The 19460-nt window shown below is 42.7% G+C and overlaps 1 protein-coding gene across 3 annotated transcripts in view; it reads left to right on the forward strand.

The window, feature by feature from the left end:
• The window catches only part of rhpn1 (rhophilin, Rho GTPase binding protein 1), a 133436-nt gene that overhangs the window by 64592 nt on the left and 49384 nt on the right, over positions 1 to 19460 (forward strand). The window contains exons 1-4 of one of the 3 annotated variants that reach the window (XM_070895186.1): positions 815 to 859; positions 11208 to 11243; positions 11642 to 11717; positions 18291 to 18368. In XM_070895186.1, coding sequence (XP_070751287.1) covers positions 11661 to 11717; positions 18291 to 18368 — 135 coding nt within the window. In that variant the 5' untranslated portion in view covers positions 815 to 859; positions 11208 to 11243; positions 11642 to 11660. Of the gene's footprint in view, positions 1 to 814; positions 860 to 11207; positions 11244 to 11641; positions 11718 to 18290; positions 18369 to 19460 lie in introns of those variants that run through there. The other 2 variants (XM_070895165.1, XM_070895175.1) reach the window with 2 other exon arrangements.

Here is a 19460-nt window from a genome sequence, read left to right on the forward strand (position 1 = left end):
ATACCTGTTGAGGGGAGTATTGGAGGCTGCCCCCAGAGCGGTCCAGACATCAGTTTGCTTGTAGGAGATGGCATATCTCTCTCAGCACTTCCTTTCGGAAGCTCAGCCTTCTTACACACTGCTTCTCAGAGAGCTCCAGGTATGAGCATTGGTGCGTGTAAACCCGAGAAGGGGGTAAGCCCTCCTCCCCAGACGTCTTCGGCCTCTCCTCATCCGTGGGCCGACATAGCCAAGAGTCCTTCTTCTAGCTTGACGCTGCCTGGCAATAGCATGGAGCATGATACGCTGGCAAGCTAGTAATGCCCCCATGAAATTTTCTCGCTTACCTTGTAATGACAGATAAAAGTGCTGTTTGCAAGTCGGAGCTTCACGCAGCGTGATGTGCGCAACCGTTGCAGTCAATGTGACCTGCGATGTCGGATCCTCATCCCTCCATTTAAAACTGCTGCCAATACTGCTGTACCCTAGGAATGCCTGGTTTTATAGTGGTTCCTGGGACGGGCATTAAATGAGGTGTTGGGTCTGAATTTTGCATCCGGGACGCTATCAGAGCGTTGCACAATGATGAATGTCATGAGCTCAGTGAAACTAGAGGGCAGGCCCGTAAGTTTTTGCGTCGCCGCAAACCATGAGCCAAATTTATCGGCCGGGCGCTAAAAGCTGAACGCCCAAAAACAGCATTTACCGCCCCACCGGGGTGCAAAAGAGCCGAAAATCCAGCCCTAAGCTTTTACTTCTTGCTGTCTCTTTCACTGTCTTTATTTGTCTGTCATGCTGCATTTTATTACTCTCAATTAAGTATTTATTTTTGAAGGGGGAATGCTTCATTGAAACAGATGTCCCAGAATTTTTCAAGCAGGTGGGTGTTACCTGTGTGATTTTCTATTTTACCAGTATAAAGACATAAGTTTACAATACATGGAACTGAACTGGCAAGTAAGTTTTTAAAAAGGCCTTGGAAGTAATCGATGCTTCAATTTCAATGTCTAGACAATTATACAAAGCAACTTAATAAAGCTAATCGAATTGCTTGGCTATAGCCAAAATGGCAGGATGCAAGTCCACTGTAGCTATTGGTAAGAAGTTACAGTGGAAGTCCAATTTCTTTTCATCCTCTATTGTCCCCAGCAACCCATTCGAGCACAGTCAGATTAGGTTATAAACCAGCATTCAAAGCAAGCATGAAAGATTATATACAGATGAAGATATTATTACGTGGTCCAATCTGTTAAGTTCTCTTCAAATTTTCATTGGGCATTAACTGGTTTTCACTATTTGTTTCATCTAAGTTTAAGCATCTGTCCAACTTTCTCGCAGAAATGTGTTTTGCTGCAGTTTAATTGATATTTTTACATGTTTAAGCGCTACCTATAAACTTAGTTTTCCTCCTCGTCATCAAAAGGCACTGTTCACTGATAGCAGCTACACAAATCAGAAGATCCCACATTTGATTTCTGGTACGAGATGAGTTGACTAACCTATTCAGGGCTAAAGTTGGCCACAGCCTCCCTGTGCTAGAGGTGGGAAAAGTCATCTAGGGTTTCTGCTCTTTATTCCAATCTAGTGACACTGCTACAGAATATAGATGCGGATGCTCTCTGCAGTCATGTAAAGTGTCAACATTCGGTGTGTAGGCTCCTAGATGAAAAATTAGACTTGGATAAGGTACCAAAGGGCCTCGGGGACCGATTGGAACCCTACTCCAGTAATAACACTGTCAAGAGAACTCCAAAACAAATTTGTTGCATGAAAATGTTTACAATATTTTGACTTGCAAGTATTATTTACCAGCTGATTTCACATGGTGTTTTTTCCAGATCAGGCACAGAGCACAGATCTGATGTTTAGCTGCAAATTTGTCCAGAGCTTATAATGCTCCTATGGGGAAGTGGTCTAAATGGGCTTAGACATCAAATAGAGGCAAATTATTTTTATACAAAGTGCAATGTCCAGTGTGCAATGGACACACTCAAAGCCTTTATCTAAACAGTTTATCATGGGAAAGGAGAACATTGAGGGGGATAGGAACAGATCTCGAATCTGCCAAGCTAAATTACTGAACACAGACTGTTTGCATTTAGATAAATAATGTCCTTTCTTTGAATCAGAATGCTGGAAGTTTAAGATCTTGAATGTGGACCCCAGTTTTGTTGCCAGATTTATGTTGTTCACTGTTATTCAGTGGATTACTCCTTTGGATGATGTCATTTACTGAATGCTGGCCATACTAATCTGTTCAAGGCATGATCTCATCTAGTGGAACAGCTCATGTGAGGAGAGGAAAGCAACATAGTTTTTCAGTGCAGTATTACATTGTAAATTCAAGGTTTATAGATATTAAATACTGGGTTTCATTAAGGGACTGGCCAGAACTGGTATTTTAACTTTTCTAGCTGTGAGTGCTACTGGGTAGTAAGCAGCCTTACATAGAATTACATAGTCTACAATGCAGAAACAGGCCATTCGGCCCAACTGCTCTATGCTGGCAGTTATGCCTCCACTCACCCCTCTTCATCTAACCCTATCAGCATATCCTTCTATTCTCCCTCACGTGCTTATCTAGCTTGCTTATAAGCAATGGAAAACATTTAAAAATCACGTGGATGAACTTGAGCAATTGTACATCCCTGTCTGGAGTAAAAATAAAACTGGGAAGGTGGCTCAACCGTGGCTAACAAGGGAAATTAAGGATAGTGTTAAAACCAAGGAAGAGGCATATAAATTGGCTAGAAAAAGCAACAAACCTGAGGACTGGGAGAAATTTAGAATTCAACAGAGGAAGACTAAGGGTTTAATTAAGAAGTGGAAAATAGAGTATGAGCAAAAGCTTGCAGGGAACATAAAAACTGACTGCAAAAGCTGCTATAGATATGTGAAGAGAAAAAGATCAGTGAAGACAAACGTAGGTCCCTTGCAGTCGGATTCAGGTGACTTTACAATGGGGAACAAAGAAATGGCAGACCAATTGAACAAATATTTTGGTTCTGTCTTTACGAAGGAGGACACAAATAACCTTCCGAATGTACTAGGAGATAGTGGGTCTAGTGAGAAGGAGGAACTGAATGATATCCTTATTAGGCGGGAAATTGTGTTCGGGAAATTGATGGGATTGAAGGCCGATAAATCCCCAGGGCCTGATAGTCTGCATCCCAGCGTACTTAAGGAATTGGCCCTAGAAATAGTGGATGCATTGGTGATCATTTTCTAACAGTCTATCAACTCTGGATCAGTTCTTATGGACTGGAGGGTAGCTAATGTAACCTCACTTTTTAAAGAAGGAGGGAGAGAGAAAACGGGTAATTATAGACTGGTTAGCCTGACATCAGTAGTGGGGAAAATGTTGGAATCAATCATTAAGGATGAAATAGCAGCGCATTTGGAAAGCAGTGACAGGATCGGTCCAAGTCAGCATGGATTTATGAAAGGGAAATCATGCTTGACGAATCTTCTGGAATTTTTTGAGGATGTAACTAGCAGAGTGGACAAGGGAGAACCAGTGGATGTGGTGTATTTGGAGTTTCAAAAGGCTTTTGACAAGGTCCCACACAAGAGATTGGTGTGAAAAATCAAAGCACATGGTATTGGGGGTAATGTACTGACGTGGATAGAGAACTGGTTGGCAGACAGGAAGCAGAGAGTCAGGATAAATAGGTCCTTTTCAGAATGGCAGGCAGTGACTAGTGGAGTGCCGCAGCACTCCGTGCTGGGACCCCAGCTCTTTACAATATACATTAACGATTTAGATGAAGGAATTGAGTGTAATATCTCCAAGTTTGCGGATGACACTAAACTGGATGGCGGTGTGAGCTGTGAGGAGGACGCTAGGAGGCTGCAGGGTGACTTGGACAGGTTAGGTGAGTGGGCAAATGCATGGCAGATGCAGTATAATGTGGATAAATGTGAGGTTATCAATTTTGGGGGCAAAAACGTGAAGGCAGAATATTATCTGAATGGTGGCAGATTAGGAAAAGGAGAGGTGCAACGAGACATGGGTGTCGTGGTTCATCAGTCATTGAAAGTTGGCATGCAGGTACAGCAGATGGTGAAGAAGGCAAATGGTATGTTGGCCTTCATAGCTAGGGGATTTGAGTACAGGAGCAGGGAAGTCTTACTGCAGTTGTACAGGGCCTTGGTGAGGCCTCACCTGGAATCTTGTGTTCAGTTTTGGTCTCCCAATCTGAGGAAGGACGTTCTTGCTATTGAGGGAGTGCAGCGAAGGTTCACCAGACTGATTCCAGGGATGGCTGGACTGACGTATGAGGAGAGACTGGATCAACTGGACCTTTATTCACTGGAGTTTAGAAAGATGAGAGGGGATCTCATGGAAACATATAAGATTCTGACGGGACTGGACAGGTTAGATGCGGGAAGAATGTTCCCGATGTTGGGGAAGTCCAGAACCAGGCACATAGTCTTAGGATAAGGGGTAGGCCATTTAGGACTGAGATGAGAAGAAACTTCTTCACTCAGAGAGTTGTTAACCTGTGAAATTCCCTGTCGCAGAGAGTTGTTGATGCCAGTTCATTGGATATATTGAAGAGAGAGTTAGATATGGCCCTTACGGCTAAAGAGATCAAGGGTGTGGCGAGAAAGCATGAAAGGGGTACTGAGGTGAATGATCAGCCAATGATCTTATTGAATGGTGGTGCAGGCTCGAAGGGCCGAATGGCCTACCCCTGCACCTATTTTCTATGTTTACCTCAAATACATCTATGCTATTCACCTCAACTATTCCTTGTGGTTGCGAGTTCCATATTCTAACCACTCTCTGGGTAAAGAAATTTCTCCTGAATTCCCTGTTGTATTTATTGATGACTATCTTATATTTATGGCTCATAGTTTTGGTCTCCCCTACAAATGGAAACATAGAAACATAGAAATCTTCAGCGCAGAAGGAGGCCATTTCCGCCCGTCGTGTCCATGCTGGCCGGCAAAAGCCACATGGCCCTTGGTCAGCAGCCCTGAAGGTTACAAATAAACCAGTGAACAATGGCGGAAAGGTAAAGAGCGCCCAGCCCAACCAGTCCGCCCCACACAACGGCGACACCCCTTGCACTGAAACATTCTACACTCCACCCTAACCAGAACCATGTGATCTCCTGGGAAAGGCGAAAACCAGATTAAAAACCCAGACCAATTAGGGGACAAAAAATATCTGGGCAAATTCCTCTCCAACCCATCCAGGCGATCGAAACCAGTCCAGGAGATCACGCTGGTCATATTCGATTCCCTGCAGTACTTATCATCGTATCTGCGCCAGCCCACAAGAGGTTATCCAGTCTAATCCCACTTACCAGCTCTAGATCCGTAACCCTGCAGGTTATGGCGTTCCATCCATAAATGTGGTGAGGATTTCTGCATCCATCACTCTTCCGGGCAGTGAATTCCAGACTCCCACAACCGTCTGAATGAAGAAGCCTCCCCTCAAATCATCTCTGAACCTTCCACCAACCCCCTCGTAATTGACCCCTCCACCAAGGGAAATAGACTCTTACTATCCACTATATCCAGGCCCCTCAAAATGTTGTACACCTCAATGAGGTTTCCTCTCAACCTCCTCTGTTCCAATGAGAACAAACCCAGCCTAGCCAATCTGTCCTCATAGCTAAGATTCTCCATTCCAGGCAGCATCCGAGTAAATCTCCTCTGCACCCTCTCTGGTGCAATCACGTCCTTCCTATAATACAGCGACCATAGAAACATAGAAAATAGGAGCAGTAGTAGGCCACTCGGCCCTTCGAGTCTGCACCGCCATTCAATATGATCATGGTTGATCCTCTATCTCAACACCATATTCTTGTTTTTTCCCCATACCCCTTGATACCTTTTGGTTCCAGCAAATCTATCTATCTCCTTCTTAAATATATTCAGTGACTTCGCCTCCACAGCTTTCTGTGGTAGAGAATTCCACAGGTTCACCACCCTCTGAGTGAAAAAATTTCTCCTCATCTCGGTCCGATAAACCCCATATCCTGAGATTGTGACCCCCTTGTTCTAGACTTCCCAGCCAGGGGAAACATGCTACCCGCATCCAGTCTATCCAACCCAGTCAGAATTTTATACGTTTCAATGAGATCCCCTCTCACTGCATGCAGTACTCCAGCTGTCGCCTAACCAGAGTATTATACAATTTAAGCATAACTTCCCTGCTCTTGTCTTCGATGTCTCAGCCAATAAAGGCGAGCATTCCATATGCCTTCTTAACCACCTTATTCACCTGATAAGCACTCCAAGGTCCTTTTGGTAATCTACACTATTAAATGGCCTACCGCTTAATGTGTATACCCTTTCCTTATTAGCCCTCCTAAAGTGCATCACCTCACACTTGTCCGAATTAAATTCCATTTGCCACTGCTCTGCCCACCTGACCAGTAGATTGATATCCTCCTGCAGCCCATGACTTTCCTCTTCATTATCAACCACACAGCCAATTTTAGTGTCATCTGCAAACTTCTTAATCATACCCCCTATATTCAAATCCAGATCATTGATGTATACCACAAAAAGCAAGGGACCCAGTACTGAGCCCTACGGAACCCCACTGGAAGCATGAGTGATCACAGTATGATTGAATTTGTAATACAGATTGAGGGTGAGGAAGTAGTGTCTCAAACGAGCGTACTATGCTTAAACAAAGGGGACTACAGTGGGATGAGGGCAGAGTTGGCTAAAGTAGACTGGAAACACAGACTAAATGGTGACACAATTGAGGAACAGTGGAGAACTTTTAAGGAGCTCTTTCATAGTGCTCAACAAAAATATATTCCAGTGAAAAAGAAGGGCGGTAAGAGAAGGGATAACCAGCCGTGGATAACCAAGGAAATAAAGGAGAGTATCAACTTAAAAACCAATGCGTATAAGGTGGTCAAGGTTAGTGGGAAACTAGAAGATTGGGAAAATTTTAAACGACAGCAAAGAATAACTAAGAAAGCAATAAAGAAAGGAAAGATAGAGTACGAAAGTAAACTTGTGCAAAACATAAAAACAGATAGTAAAAGCTTTGACCGATTATATAAAACGGAACAGAGTGACTAAAGTAAATGTTGGTCCCTTAGAAGATGAGAAGGGGGATTTAATAATGGGAAATGTGGAAATGGCTGAGACCTTAAACAATTATTTTGCTTCGGTCTTCACAGTGGAAGACACAAAAACCATGCCAAAAATTGCTGGTCACGGGAATGTGGGAAGGGAGGACCTTGAGATAATCACTATCACTAGGGGGGTATTGCTGGATAGGCTGAATGGGACTCAAGGTAGACAAGTCCCCTGGTCCAGATGAAATGCATCCCAGGGTATTAAAAGAGATGGCGGAAGTTATAGCAGATGCATTCGTTATAATCTACCAAAATTCTCTGGACTCTGGGGAGGTACCAGCGGATTGGAAAGCAGCTAATGTAACGCCTCTGTTTAAAAAAGGGGGCAGACAAAAGGCAAGTAACTATAGGCCGGTTAGTTTAACATCTGTAGTGGGGAAAATGCTTGAAGCTATCATTTAAGGAAGAAATAGCGGGACATCTAGATAGGAATAGTGCAATCAAGCAGACGCAACATGGATTCATGAAGGGGAAATCATGTTTAACTAATTTACTGGAATTCTTTGAGGATATAACGAGCATGGTGGATAGAGGTGTACCGATGGATGTTGTGTATTTAGATTTCCAAAAGGCATTTGATAAGGTGCCACACAAAAGGTTAGTGCAGAAGATAAAGGTACGCGGAGTCAGAGGAAATGTATTAGCATGGATCGAGAATTGGCTGGCTAACAGAAAGCAGAGAGTCGGGGTAAATGGGTCCTTTTTAGGTTGGAAATCGGTGGTTAGTGGTGTGCCACAAGGATCGGTGCTGGGACCACAACTGTTTACAATATACATAGATGACCTGGAAGAGGGGACAGAGTGTAGTGTAACAAAATTTGCAGATGACACAAAGATTAGTGGGAAAGCGGGTTGTGTAGAGGACACGGATGGGCTGCAAAGAGATTTAGATAGGTTAAGCGAATGGGCTAAGGTTTGGCAGATGGAATACAATGTCGGAAAATATGAGGTCATCCACCTTGGAAAAAAAAACCAGTAAAAGGGAATATTATTTGAATGGGGAGAAATTACAACTTGCTCTGGTGCAGAGGGACCTGGGGGTCCTTGTGCATGAATCCCAAAAAGTTAGTTTGCAGGTGCAGCAGGTAATCAGGAAGGTGAATGGAATGTTGGCCTTCATTGCGAGAGGGATGGAGTACAAAAGCAGGGAGGTCCTGCTGCAACTGTATAGGGTATTAGTGAGGCCGCATCTGGAGTACTGCGTGCAGTTTTGGTTACCTTACTTAAGGAAGGATATACTAGCTTTGGAGGGGGTATAGTGACAATTCATTAGGCTGATTCCGGAGATGAGAGGGTTACCTTATGATGATAGATTGAGCAGACTGGGTCTTTACTCGTTGGAGTTCAGAAGGATGAGGGGTGATCTTATAGAAACATTTAAAATAATGAAAGGGATAGACAAGATCGAGGCAGAGAGGTTGTTTCCACTGGTCGAGGAAACTAGAACTAGGGGGCACAGCCTCAAAATACGGGGGAGCCAATTTAAAACCGAGTTGAGAAGGAATTTCTTCTCCCAGAGGGTTGTGAATCCGTGGAATTCTCTGCCCAAGGAAGCAGTTGAGGCTAGCTCATTGAGTGTATTCAAATCACAGATAGATTGATTTTTAACCAATAAGGGAATTAAGGGTTACGGGGAGCAGGTGGGTAAGTGGAGCTGAGTCCACGGCCAGATCAACCATGATCTTGTTGCATGGCGGAGCAGGCTTGAGGGGCTAGATGGCCTACTCCTGTTCCTAATTCTTATGTTCTTATATCCTTCCAGTCACAAAAACATCCATCAACCATTACCCTTTGCTTCCTACCTATAATCCAATTTTAGATCTAACTTGCCACTTTGCCCTGTATCCCATGGGCTTTAACCTTTGTGACCAGTCTACCATGTGAGACCTTATCAAAAGCTTTGCTAAAGTCCATATACACTACTTTGTATGCACAACCCTCATCGATCCTCCCGGTTACGTCCTCAAAATTCAATCAGGTTAGTCAAACACTATCTTCCCTTCACAAATCCGTGCTGACTGTCCCTAATTAATCCTTGCCTTTCTAAATGCAGATTTATCCTGTCTTTCAGGAATTTTTCCAGTAATTTTCCCATTACTGAGATTAGGCTGACAGGCCTGTAATTACTTGGCTCATCCCTTTCTCCCTTCTTAAACAAGGGTATCCACATTCGCAGTCCTCCAATCCTCCAGCACCATGCCCAAATCCAAAGAGGACTGGAAAATGATGGTCAAAGCCTCTGCTATTTCCTCTCTTACTTCGCTCAACAGACAGTATCATAGGGCACTAAGCTGAAAACAAACTAAACCAGTGAATGCGAGGAAATAGCAGTTTTCATGTACTTGTCAGCAACCAAAGGGTTAACTAAGTACTGCCCTGATACTCTGGTAAACCTTGTGTTTTTATTTTGCTGTTTGGTTTCTTGTGCTTTTTTTTCACAGATGTATTGAGTTACTGTTCCTTCTCCCCCACTTGCTCCCCCTCCCCAATCAAATTTACAAACCTTTTGTTTTCTTTGTGACTGATAGAAATTTTGGCCAATCTGATACTGAGATCTACAGGTTAATGTTAGTGTTAAATATCTGCAGAATAAAATGTTTTTTTTAATAGTATAAACCTGAGCAGAACTAAATAGACCGTATCACATTTCTGAACTCATTCAAATACATAGAATCACTTGGCTTTCCATGGACCCTGCAAGACAGGACAATAAGGCATAATTTTATAACCTAACTCTCCAGCTGTTCCAATTAACAGACTGACTGAGAAAAATGTTTACACAATTTGGGCTGTATTTGAGTCTGGAGCTAAAAGAATAGTGACTAACTGTGGGACCACAGTAGGGGCAGGAAAAATATTGTATCTTATTCCCAGGGCAGGAAAACAATTGCAGATGTACTTGCATTCCTGTTGTGTTATTTGGGAGAAGAAATCATTGGCATCAAATTGGTAACTGTTCCCTGCCTTCATTTGTAGATGGTTTCTGAGGGCGTGTGGCAGCAGTTTAGTTGGAGAAAACTTTGATTTTGCTTTCTTTTCCTCCTTGCAATCATAGAATTTTGCAGTGCAGAATGAAAGCCCTTTGGCCCATCGTGACCATGCCAGCTCATGGAAGAGCTATCGCGTAGTTCAATTTTTCTGCTCTTCCCTATACCCCTTTAACTTTTTTGTGATCAAATATTTATCTATTTCTCTTTCAAAATCTATCATGGTTTCTTCCACCACTGTTTCTGGTTGGACATTCCATGTCCTAACGACCCTCTGATTATTTTTTTAACCTCTCCTAAGGCTCACTCTTTTGGTCATGATCTTAAACTTATCGACTGAACAGTGGAAATAGTTTTTCTCCGTTTACTTTAGCGAGCCCTTTCAGAATTTTGAACACATCTTTTACATTTCTTTTTTAACTCAATTGTTCTATTTAGAAGAATCCCAGTTTCTCTCTCCTCCTCAAACGTAACATTTCTCATCCCTGCCATCATCTTGGTGAATTTGTTATGTATCCTTTCCATGCCCTTGGCATAATTCCTAATGTAAGGCTGGGAAAACGTTATGGCCTTAACAATTTGTATATTATAGAACTGGGCATTGGCAGAGAGGGCATGGAGGAGGATGGCACAGTCAATCATATCAAGTTCTGGGACGAGGTCAAGAAGGAATGGCGCAATAATAATGGTCACTGGAGAATGTTATTCGTGACTTTGGCCAGGATGATAGGGCAGAGAAGTTACATGAGCAAGGGGTAGGGAAGTTTAGGGAAATGCATACTTGCGTTGCTCATGGCTGTGATCCACCTTCAGTCCCAAAGCACCTTGGTAATACTTGTATTAACATTGCACCGAGATGTCAACCCTACTGTGACTGAAATCCTGAGCTTCTTTTCCCAGATATCTATTCAGTCGTTCCCAGAATGTCAGTTAAAATTTGTTGCTTTTCTTAGTGATTATAACCGACTCAAAGTATGAATTGTGGGACAGCAACATTTTGTGGAATTGTTTGACAGTGCTGAGTGAGAGAGAGAGTTTATTAAAAGCTTCTCTTCCACCCTCGCCCTGCTTCTGTCCCCTTGTTCATTAAATAGGGCTTTCCATGACTTTATTCACTCTTTCCCAGGTTATGTGAATAGGAGATACTCAGTGATGACGTAAGGTAAGATTTAATATATTGTGCTTTCTAACTTCACTGATTTGTACATATTCTTCCATATTCTGAAGTTATTCATCTGTGGTCACTTGTGATTGCTGCTGCTCAACAATAAAAGAAAAGGGGCAAATCAAGTTAGGAATTAGAGAAAATAACTAGCAATGCTCTTGACTTCCTGGTGATCACAATAGGTGCTCATCTCACTTGACAAACCAAGCATGTGGTAAACAAATACCGCCAGTTAGACTTATTATTATAGGATATCACTCCTTTAAATGGATTTAGCCATAATCTGCCATTAAAGACATTGAGGGTCAGTAATTAAAGAAAGGGTTACTGTAGTGCTAGTGATAATTGAAAGTAAAGATTATCTAATCATTTGAGAACCTCTGTTTGTGTTGCAGTGAGTCTATTAGTGTGCCCATGATTCCTCTGGGCCTGAAGGAGACAAAAGAAATTGAATTGATGATGCCTCTGAAGGTTGGTAATTTTCCTGTAATGAAAGAAAGAAAGACTTAGATTTATATAGCGCCTTTCATGACCACTGGACATCTCAAGTGCTTTACAGCCAATGGAGTACTTTTGGAACGTAGTCACTGTTGTAATGTAGGAAACGTGGCTGCCAATTTGCGCACAAGCAAGCCCCCACAAACAGCAATGTGATAATGACCAGATAATCTGTTTTTGTTATGTTGATTGAGGGATAAATATTGGCCAGGACACCAGGGATAACAACCCTGCTGTTCTTCTAAATAATTCCATGGGATCTTTTACATCCATTTGAGAAAGCAGACAGGGTCTCGGTTTAATGTCTCATCCGAAAGATGGCACCTCCGACACTCTAGTACAGCGCTCCCTCAGCACTGCATTGGAGTGTCAGCCTAGATTTTTATTTTGTGTCTCTGGAGTAAGATTTGAATCCACAACATTCTGACTCAGAGATGAGTGTGCTACCCACTGAGCCACAGCTAACACACAATGAAGTGACAGAGCCTTCAAAAGAAATATACCTGTACAAATATTTTATCTTGCTACCCCTCTCCCCATGTTAAAGCTTTACTTCAATGGGTTCTGGATTTCCTTCTACTCACTTTCACCATCCTGTTGTGCTCAGGATGTTTCTGACTTGATACAAGCATTCCAAGCTGAATATTCAATGGAATTTTTAAGCCATATTGCAGGTTTGGGTATCAGTTGTTGGAAATGGAGCTAGTGACCACAGAGATATAAAGTAAGCACCTTAACCACTACACTAATACATAATGCAATTCTTAATAACTTTACCCGTAACCTGTTGAGGCAATCCAACTCGGGCAGTTTTTAAAAAAAAAAGGATGAGTATCATTTTGTGTTTATTTTTTCAATTGTTTGCTGCTTGCATTCATATTGATTCAGAATAAATTGGGTTCAAAGTAAATTTTCATCTACACTCTTACCTCGTAGAAGAGAGTAGCATTCTGAATTTAAATTCTGGTCTTGTAGATAAAGGAATGGTGTTATCATTCTATAAGGGCCTCAAATTAAATGAGTTTGGTACAGTCTCACCCAGTTCCTTGCAGGCATGAGTCCAAAGCACTTGACTAATTAGTACCAAATTGGTAATCTGTTTCTGTCTCACTTTAAAGCCTCAGTATACATGTGAAAAATGCATATTTCACACTGGTGCAGTGGAGATTAAAGCACCTTGTTAGTATAGAAGAGCTTTATCTTGAATTTCCAGTACCCAGCGTTATGTGTTTAACATTGTAGAAAAACATTCCATCTCCCTGTAATGACTTTCCTCACATCAGTGACTGTAAATGTCCATCCACAAAGAATTTAGAAAAGCTGATTTTTTTTTTTTGCTCTGCAAGGTTATAACTTTACCAAAGCTAGATTTAGATCACTGTGACAGATGATTGATAAAAAGCAGTCAAAGTTGGTAATGATAATACTGCATGTGTACTCTTATTAAAGTGTCAAAGAGCACTACAGATAATGCTGTAATATTTTTATCTTCTGCTTTGCTGATTTACAAGGAAATGAAATCACTACATTGAGAATCAGGCTATATATCCAACATAGAAACATAGAAAATAGATGCAGGAGTAGGCCATTCGGCCCTTCGAGCCTGCACCACCATTCAATAAGATCATGGCTGATCATTCACCTCAGTACCCCTTTCCTGCTTTCTCTCCATACCCCTTGATCCTTTTAGCCGTAAGGGCCATATCTAACTCCCTCTTAAATATATCCAATGAACTGGCATCAACAACTTTCTGCGGTAGAGAATTCCACAGATTAACAACTCTCTTGAGTGAAGAAGTTTCTCCTCATCTCAGTCCTAAATGGCTTACCCCTTATCCTTAGACTGTGTCCCCTGGTTCTGGACTTCCCCAACATCGGGAACATTCTTCCTGCATCTAACTTGTCCAGTCCCGTCAGAATTTTATATGTTTCTATGAGATCCCCTCTCATACTTCTAAATTCCAGTGAATACAGCCCAGTCGATCCAGTCTCTCCCATATGTCAGTCCAGCCATCCCGGGAATCAGTCTGGTGAACCTTCGCTGCACTCCCTCAATAGCAAGAAAGTCCTTCCTCAGATTAAGAGACCAAAACTAAACACAATATTCCAGGTGAGGCCTCACCAAGGCCCTGTCCAACTGCAGTAAGACCTCCCTGCTCGTATACTCAAATCCCCTAGCTATGAAGGCCAACATACCATTTGCCGCCTTCACCGCCTGCTGTACCTGCATGCCAAATTTCAATGACTGATGAACCATGACACCCAGGTCTCATTGCACCTCCCCTTTTCCTAATCTGCCGTCATTCAGGTAATATTCTGCCTTCGTGTTTTTGCCACCACAGTGGATAACCTCACATTTATCCACATTATACTGCACCTGTCCAAGTCGCCCTGCAGCCTCTTAGCGCCCTCCTCACAGCTCACACCGCCACCCAGTTTAGTGTCATCTGCAAACTTGGAGATATTACACTCAATTCCTTCATCTAAATCATTAATGTATATTGTAAAGAGCTGGGGTCCCAGTACTGAGCCCTGCGGCACCCCACTAGTCACTGCCTGCCATTCTGAAAAGGACCCATTTATCCCGACTCTCTGCTTCCTGTCTGCCAACCAGTTCTCTATCCACGACAGTACATTACCCCAATACCATGTGCTTTAATTTTTCACACCAATCTCTTGTGTGGGACCTTGTCAAAAACCTTTTGAAAGTCCAAATACACCACATCCACTGGTTCTCCCTTGTCCCCACTCTACTAGTTACATCCTCAAAAAATTCCAGAAGATTTGTCAAGAATGATTTCCCTTCCATAAATCCATGCTGACTTGGACGGATCCTGTCACTGCTTTCCAACTGCACTGCTATTTCATCTTTAATAATTGATCCCAACATTTTCCCCACTACTGATGTCTAACTGGCTAACTGGTCTATAATTACCTGTTTTCCTTCTCCCTTCTTTTTTAAAAAGTGTGGTTACATTGGCTACCCTCCAGTCCATAGGATCTGATCCAGAGTCGATAGACTGTTGGAAAATGATCACCAATGCATCCACTATTTCTAGGGCTACTTCCTTAAGTACTCTACTCTGGGATGCAGGCTATCAGGCCCTGGGGATTTATCGACCTTCAATCCCATCAATTTCCCTAACACAATTTCCCACCTAATAAGGAATTCCTTCTGTTCCTCCTCCTCACTAAACCCTCAGTCCCCTAGTATTTCCGGAAGGTTATTTGTGTCTTCCTTCGTGAAGACAGAACCAAAGTATGTGTTCATCTGGTCTGCCATTTCTTCGTTCCCCATTATAAATTCACCTGAATCTGATTGCAAGGGACCTACATTTGTCTTCACTAATCTTTTTCTCTTCACATATCTATAGAAGCTTTTGCAGTCAGCTTTTATGTTCCAAGCAAGCTTCCTCTCATACTCTATTTTCTCCCTCCTAATTAAGCTCTTTGTCCTCCTCTGCTGAATTCTAAATTTCTCCCAGTCCTCAGGTTTGCTGCTTTTTCTGGCCAATTTATATGCCTCTGCCTTAGTTTTAACACTATCTTTAACTACCCTTGCTAGCCACGGTTGAGCCACCTTCCCCGTTTTATTTTTACTCCAGACAGGAATGTACAATTGTTGAAGTTCATCCATGTGATCTTTAAATGTTTGTCATTGCCTATCCACCGTCAACCCTTTAAGTATCATTCGCCAGTGTATTCTAGCCAATTCACGTCTCATACCATCGAAGTTACCTTTCCTTAAGTTCAGGACCCTAGTCTCTGAATTAACTGTCTCACTCTTTATCTTAATAAAGAATTCTACCATATTATGGTCACTCTTCCCCAAGTGGCCTCGCATAACAAGATTGCTAATTAGTCCTTTCTCATTACACATCACCCAGTCTAGGATGGCCAGCCCTCTAGTTGGTTCCTCGACATATTGGTCTAGAAAACCATCCCTAATACACTCCAGGAAATCCTCCTCCACCGTATAGGCATATAAAATAGTAGGGTAGCAAAAGGTGGCGTGGGGCCGATAAGTGACCAAAACGGAAACCTATGCATGGAGGCAGAGAGTATGGCTGAGGTGCAAAATGAGTACTTTGCATCTGTCTTCACCAAGGAAAAGGATGCTGCCATAGATATAGTGAAGGAGGAGGTAGTGGAGACACTTGATAGGATAAAAATTGATAAAGAAGAGATTTTGGAAAAGCTGCCTGTACATAAAAGTAGATCAATTACCAGAACCAGATGAGATGCATCCTTGGATGCTGAGGAAATTGAGGGCAGATATCACGGAGGTACTGTCCATAGATACGGCTGAGGTGCCAGAGGACTAGAGAATTGCAAATGTTACACCATTGTTCAAGAAAGGGTGTAAAGATAAACTCAGCAACTACAGGCCAGTCAGTTTAACCTCCATAGTGGAGAAGCTTTTAGAAACCGTAATCTGGGATAAAATTAGCAGTCACTTAGATAGGGCTGGATTAATTAAGGAAAGCCAGCACCGATTTGTTAAAGACAAATCGTGTTTAGCCAACTTGATCGAGTTTTTTAACGAGGTAACAGAGAGAGTTGATGAAGGTCATGCGGTTGACATAGTGTACATGGATTTCCAAAAGGCATTCAACAAAGTGCCACATAATAGGCTTGCCAGCAAAATTGAAGCCCATGGAATAAAAGGGACAGTGGCAGCCTGGATACAAAATTAGCTAAATGACAGGAAACAGAGTAGTGGTGAACAGTTGTTTTTTGGACTGGAGGAAAGTATACAGTTGTGTTTCCCAGGGGTCGCTTCAAGGACCACTGCTTTTCCTGATATATATTAATGACTTGGATGTGGGTGTACATGGCACAATTTCAAAATTTGCAGATGGCACAAAACATGAAAGTATAGTGAACAGTGAAGAGGAGAGTGATAACTTCTGGAAAACATAAACAGGCTGGTGAAATAGGCAGACACGTGGCAGATGAAATTTAATGTAGAAAAGTGTGAAGTGATGCATTTTGGTGGAAAGAATGAGGAGAGGACATATATACTAAAGGTTACAATCCTAAAAGGGGTGCACAAACCTGAGGGTATGTGTGCATAAATCGTTGATGGTGGCAGGGCAGGTTGAGAAAGCTGTTAAAAAGACTTACGGCTTCATAAATAAAGATACAGGTAAAGAATACAAATGTGTGAAAATTACCATGAACCAATACACACTGGTTCATGGTAATTTCCAACTGGAGTATTGTGTCCAATTCTAGGCACCACACTTTAGGATGTGAAGGCCTTCGAGAAGATGTAGAAAAGATTTACGAGAATAATTCCAGGAATGAGAGACTTCAGTTACGTTAAGAAACAGCTAGATGCTGTAATGGGAAACAATTTGATTGTCAATTTTACCTCAGCCTTCTATAATATCAGATATACCATCTCCGTTTGAACCGATCTTGTAATCTTCGAGATGCTCGTTCACTAATTCTATGCAAACAGTTCTCCAGGCCACTAGAAGATACATAAAGTAACCTTGAGAGGTTTGTCCTGCAGTTTTTAAATGAGATTCTCTGTTGAGAAACCCCTGGCTTCCACTCAGCAAATGTTGCTAATTTAGTGGTACTAATGAAATCCGACCATGCCACGTGGAAAAATGCAAGTGCTACCTGCACCCACTTGTTCCCAGGAACCCACAGTTTGCAGTCCTACTCGCAGGTGAAGTACATTTAAAGCCCAATTGGACATTAGTCGATAAATAATGACTTATCTTCCACATTGCCAGTAAATGAATAAGTAACTCTGTTAAACAAACAATAGCTTTTCAATCCACCCTCTCACTATATTTCAATTAAAAACCTGCAGCATTTTAGCTGCTGAATCAGAAGATCATGGCTTTTACCACCCCCACTTCACAGACATAATTTAAGCTGACACATCAGTGCAGTGCTGGGGGAGTGCTGTACTGACGGAGGTGCCATTTCAGCCAAGTCTTGTCTGCTCTCTCAGCAGTTATAAAAGATCCCATGATACTTAATAAAGATACTTTTCAAGTGTTCCGGCCAACATTTATCTCTCAACCAACATCACTGAAACAGATGGGGTTAGAAATGGGTGTGCTACATTCCTTGCACTAGCATGGTGCGGCCCAAGCCAATCCTGATATTTGGCCTCTGGCCTTCTTTCAACGAAGTCGACTTGCCAGCCGGCAAAGAGGAAACCAAGATTGGGCCGCTGCTAGTGTCACAGCGGCACTCGGGGTAAGTGAAGTCCAAGTTGACGAGCATCGGAGGCCAGTGTGGGGGCGATGGCGAACATTAGAGTGTGGGGAAGCGATGGCCGCATCTTTAAATGTGGGATTGGGAGGAGCATTTTTTTTCATCTTGCTAGGTCAGAGACACTCTGGCCAGTTATAATGTCCTCCACTGAGATCAGCCAACTCAGGAAGGCCAAAGTCATATTTTTTTACATCAGTCCCTATCTGTTTCTGACTGCATACTATAAGTTTATTTACAAATACACAAGGAAATAAGTAAGTTTCAAATCATTCTACTAAGTGCCCTACTTTCTATTTTTGATAGGATCTTATTGAAGAACACTACAATGAAGCAGGCTGCAAGTACGAAAAGGAACTGAAGGAACTTATGGACCTCCGGCAGGTTAGTTGTGGGGCTTTGGGGAATGATGGGAAATATATTCCAGCAAAAGGAAATAACTGAATTGTTCCAAGGCACTAGGTTATTCAGAGCAGAAAGATTTCAGATTCTATTATAAGTCTGTGCTAATGGATAGCTGATTTCAGTTTGCCTGAACCCCCAGCAAGGGAAAAAAATTAAGCCAAGGTTCCTATTCCTGATCACTATCCAGCAAGCCCTGCTGGAGGTATATGTGCGGATGTCAGATGACCCTCATAGCTGACCTGCACTGGTTCCCTGTCCTATAATGGATAGAATTCAAAATTATTTTCCTCATCTACAAACCCCTCCATTATCTCTCCCATCCGATTTCTGCAACTGTCTCTTGTGTAATATCTCTTTCCCATGACCTCCAATCCTCTGACTGTCCTGTAGCCACATTCAGTGGTAGAGCCTTTGACTGCCTTCGTTCTATTCTTTGGAACTCCTTCCCTAAATCCCTCCGCCTCTCTCCCTTGGAGTGAATATTGAGACATTACTTAACCTTGCGCAATGGGGGTTTGGTTGACCATCTCGGGCCTTCCGTGTAGCAATGTGCGCCACTGCTGGTCCCATCTCCACCTCAGGTTCCTCCTCCTCCTCCTCAGAGGCCGTGCGTTCTGCACCTTGCTCTTCTGCAGCTCCAATCCTCATTGATGTGATATGTTGTGCAGTGCGCAGCATACGACAATGATTTTGGAGGCCCTGGCTGGTGTGTACTGAAGGGTTCCTCCAGATCTGTCAAAGCATCTGAAGTGCATCTTCAGCATGATGATTGCTTGCTCTATGACACATCTGGTAGACATGTGGCTGTCAGTGTTATACTCCTCAGCCTCATTGCTTGGCCTCCTCAACAGTGTCATCAACCACGTCTTCAGTGGGATAGCCCTGGTCTCCAAGCAGCCAGCTGACAAGTCTGTTTGGAGGTGCGAAAAGCTGAGGGAGGGTGGACTGGCACAGCACGAAAGAGTCATTACAGCTGCCAGGGAATCTGCCGCACACATGCATAATCATCTTTTTATGGTTACAGACGAGCTGCACATTGAGGGAGTGGAAGCCCTTGCGATTGAGAAAAGA

Source organism: Pristiophorus japonicus, chromosome 1 (genome assembly GCF_044704955.1).
Source record: "Pristiophorus japonicus isolate sPriJap1 chromosome 1, sPriJap1.hap1, whole genome shotgun sequence".
NCBI lineage: Eukaryota > Metazoa > Chordata > Chondrichthyes > Pristiophoridae > Pristiophorus > Pristiophorus japonicus.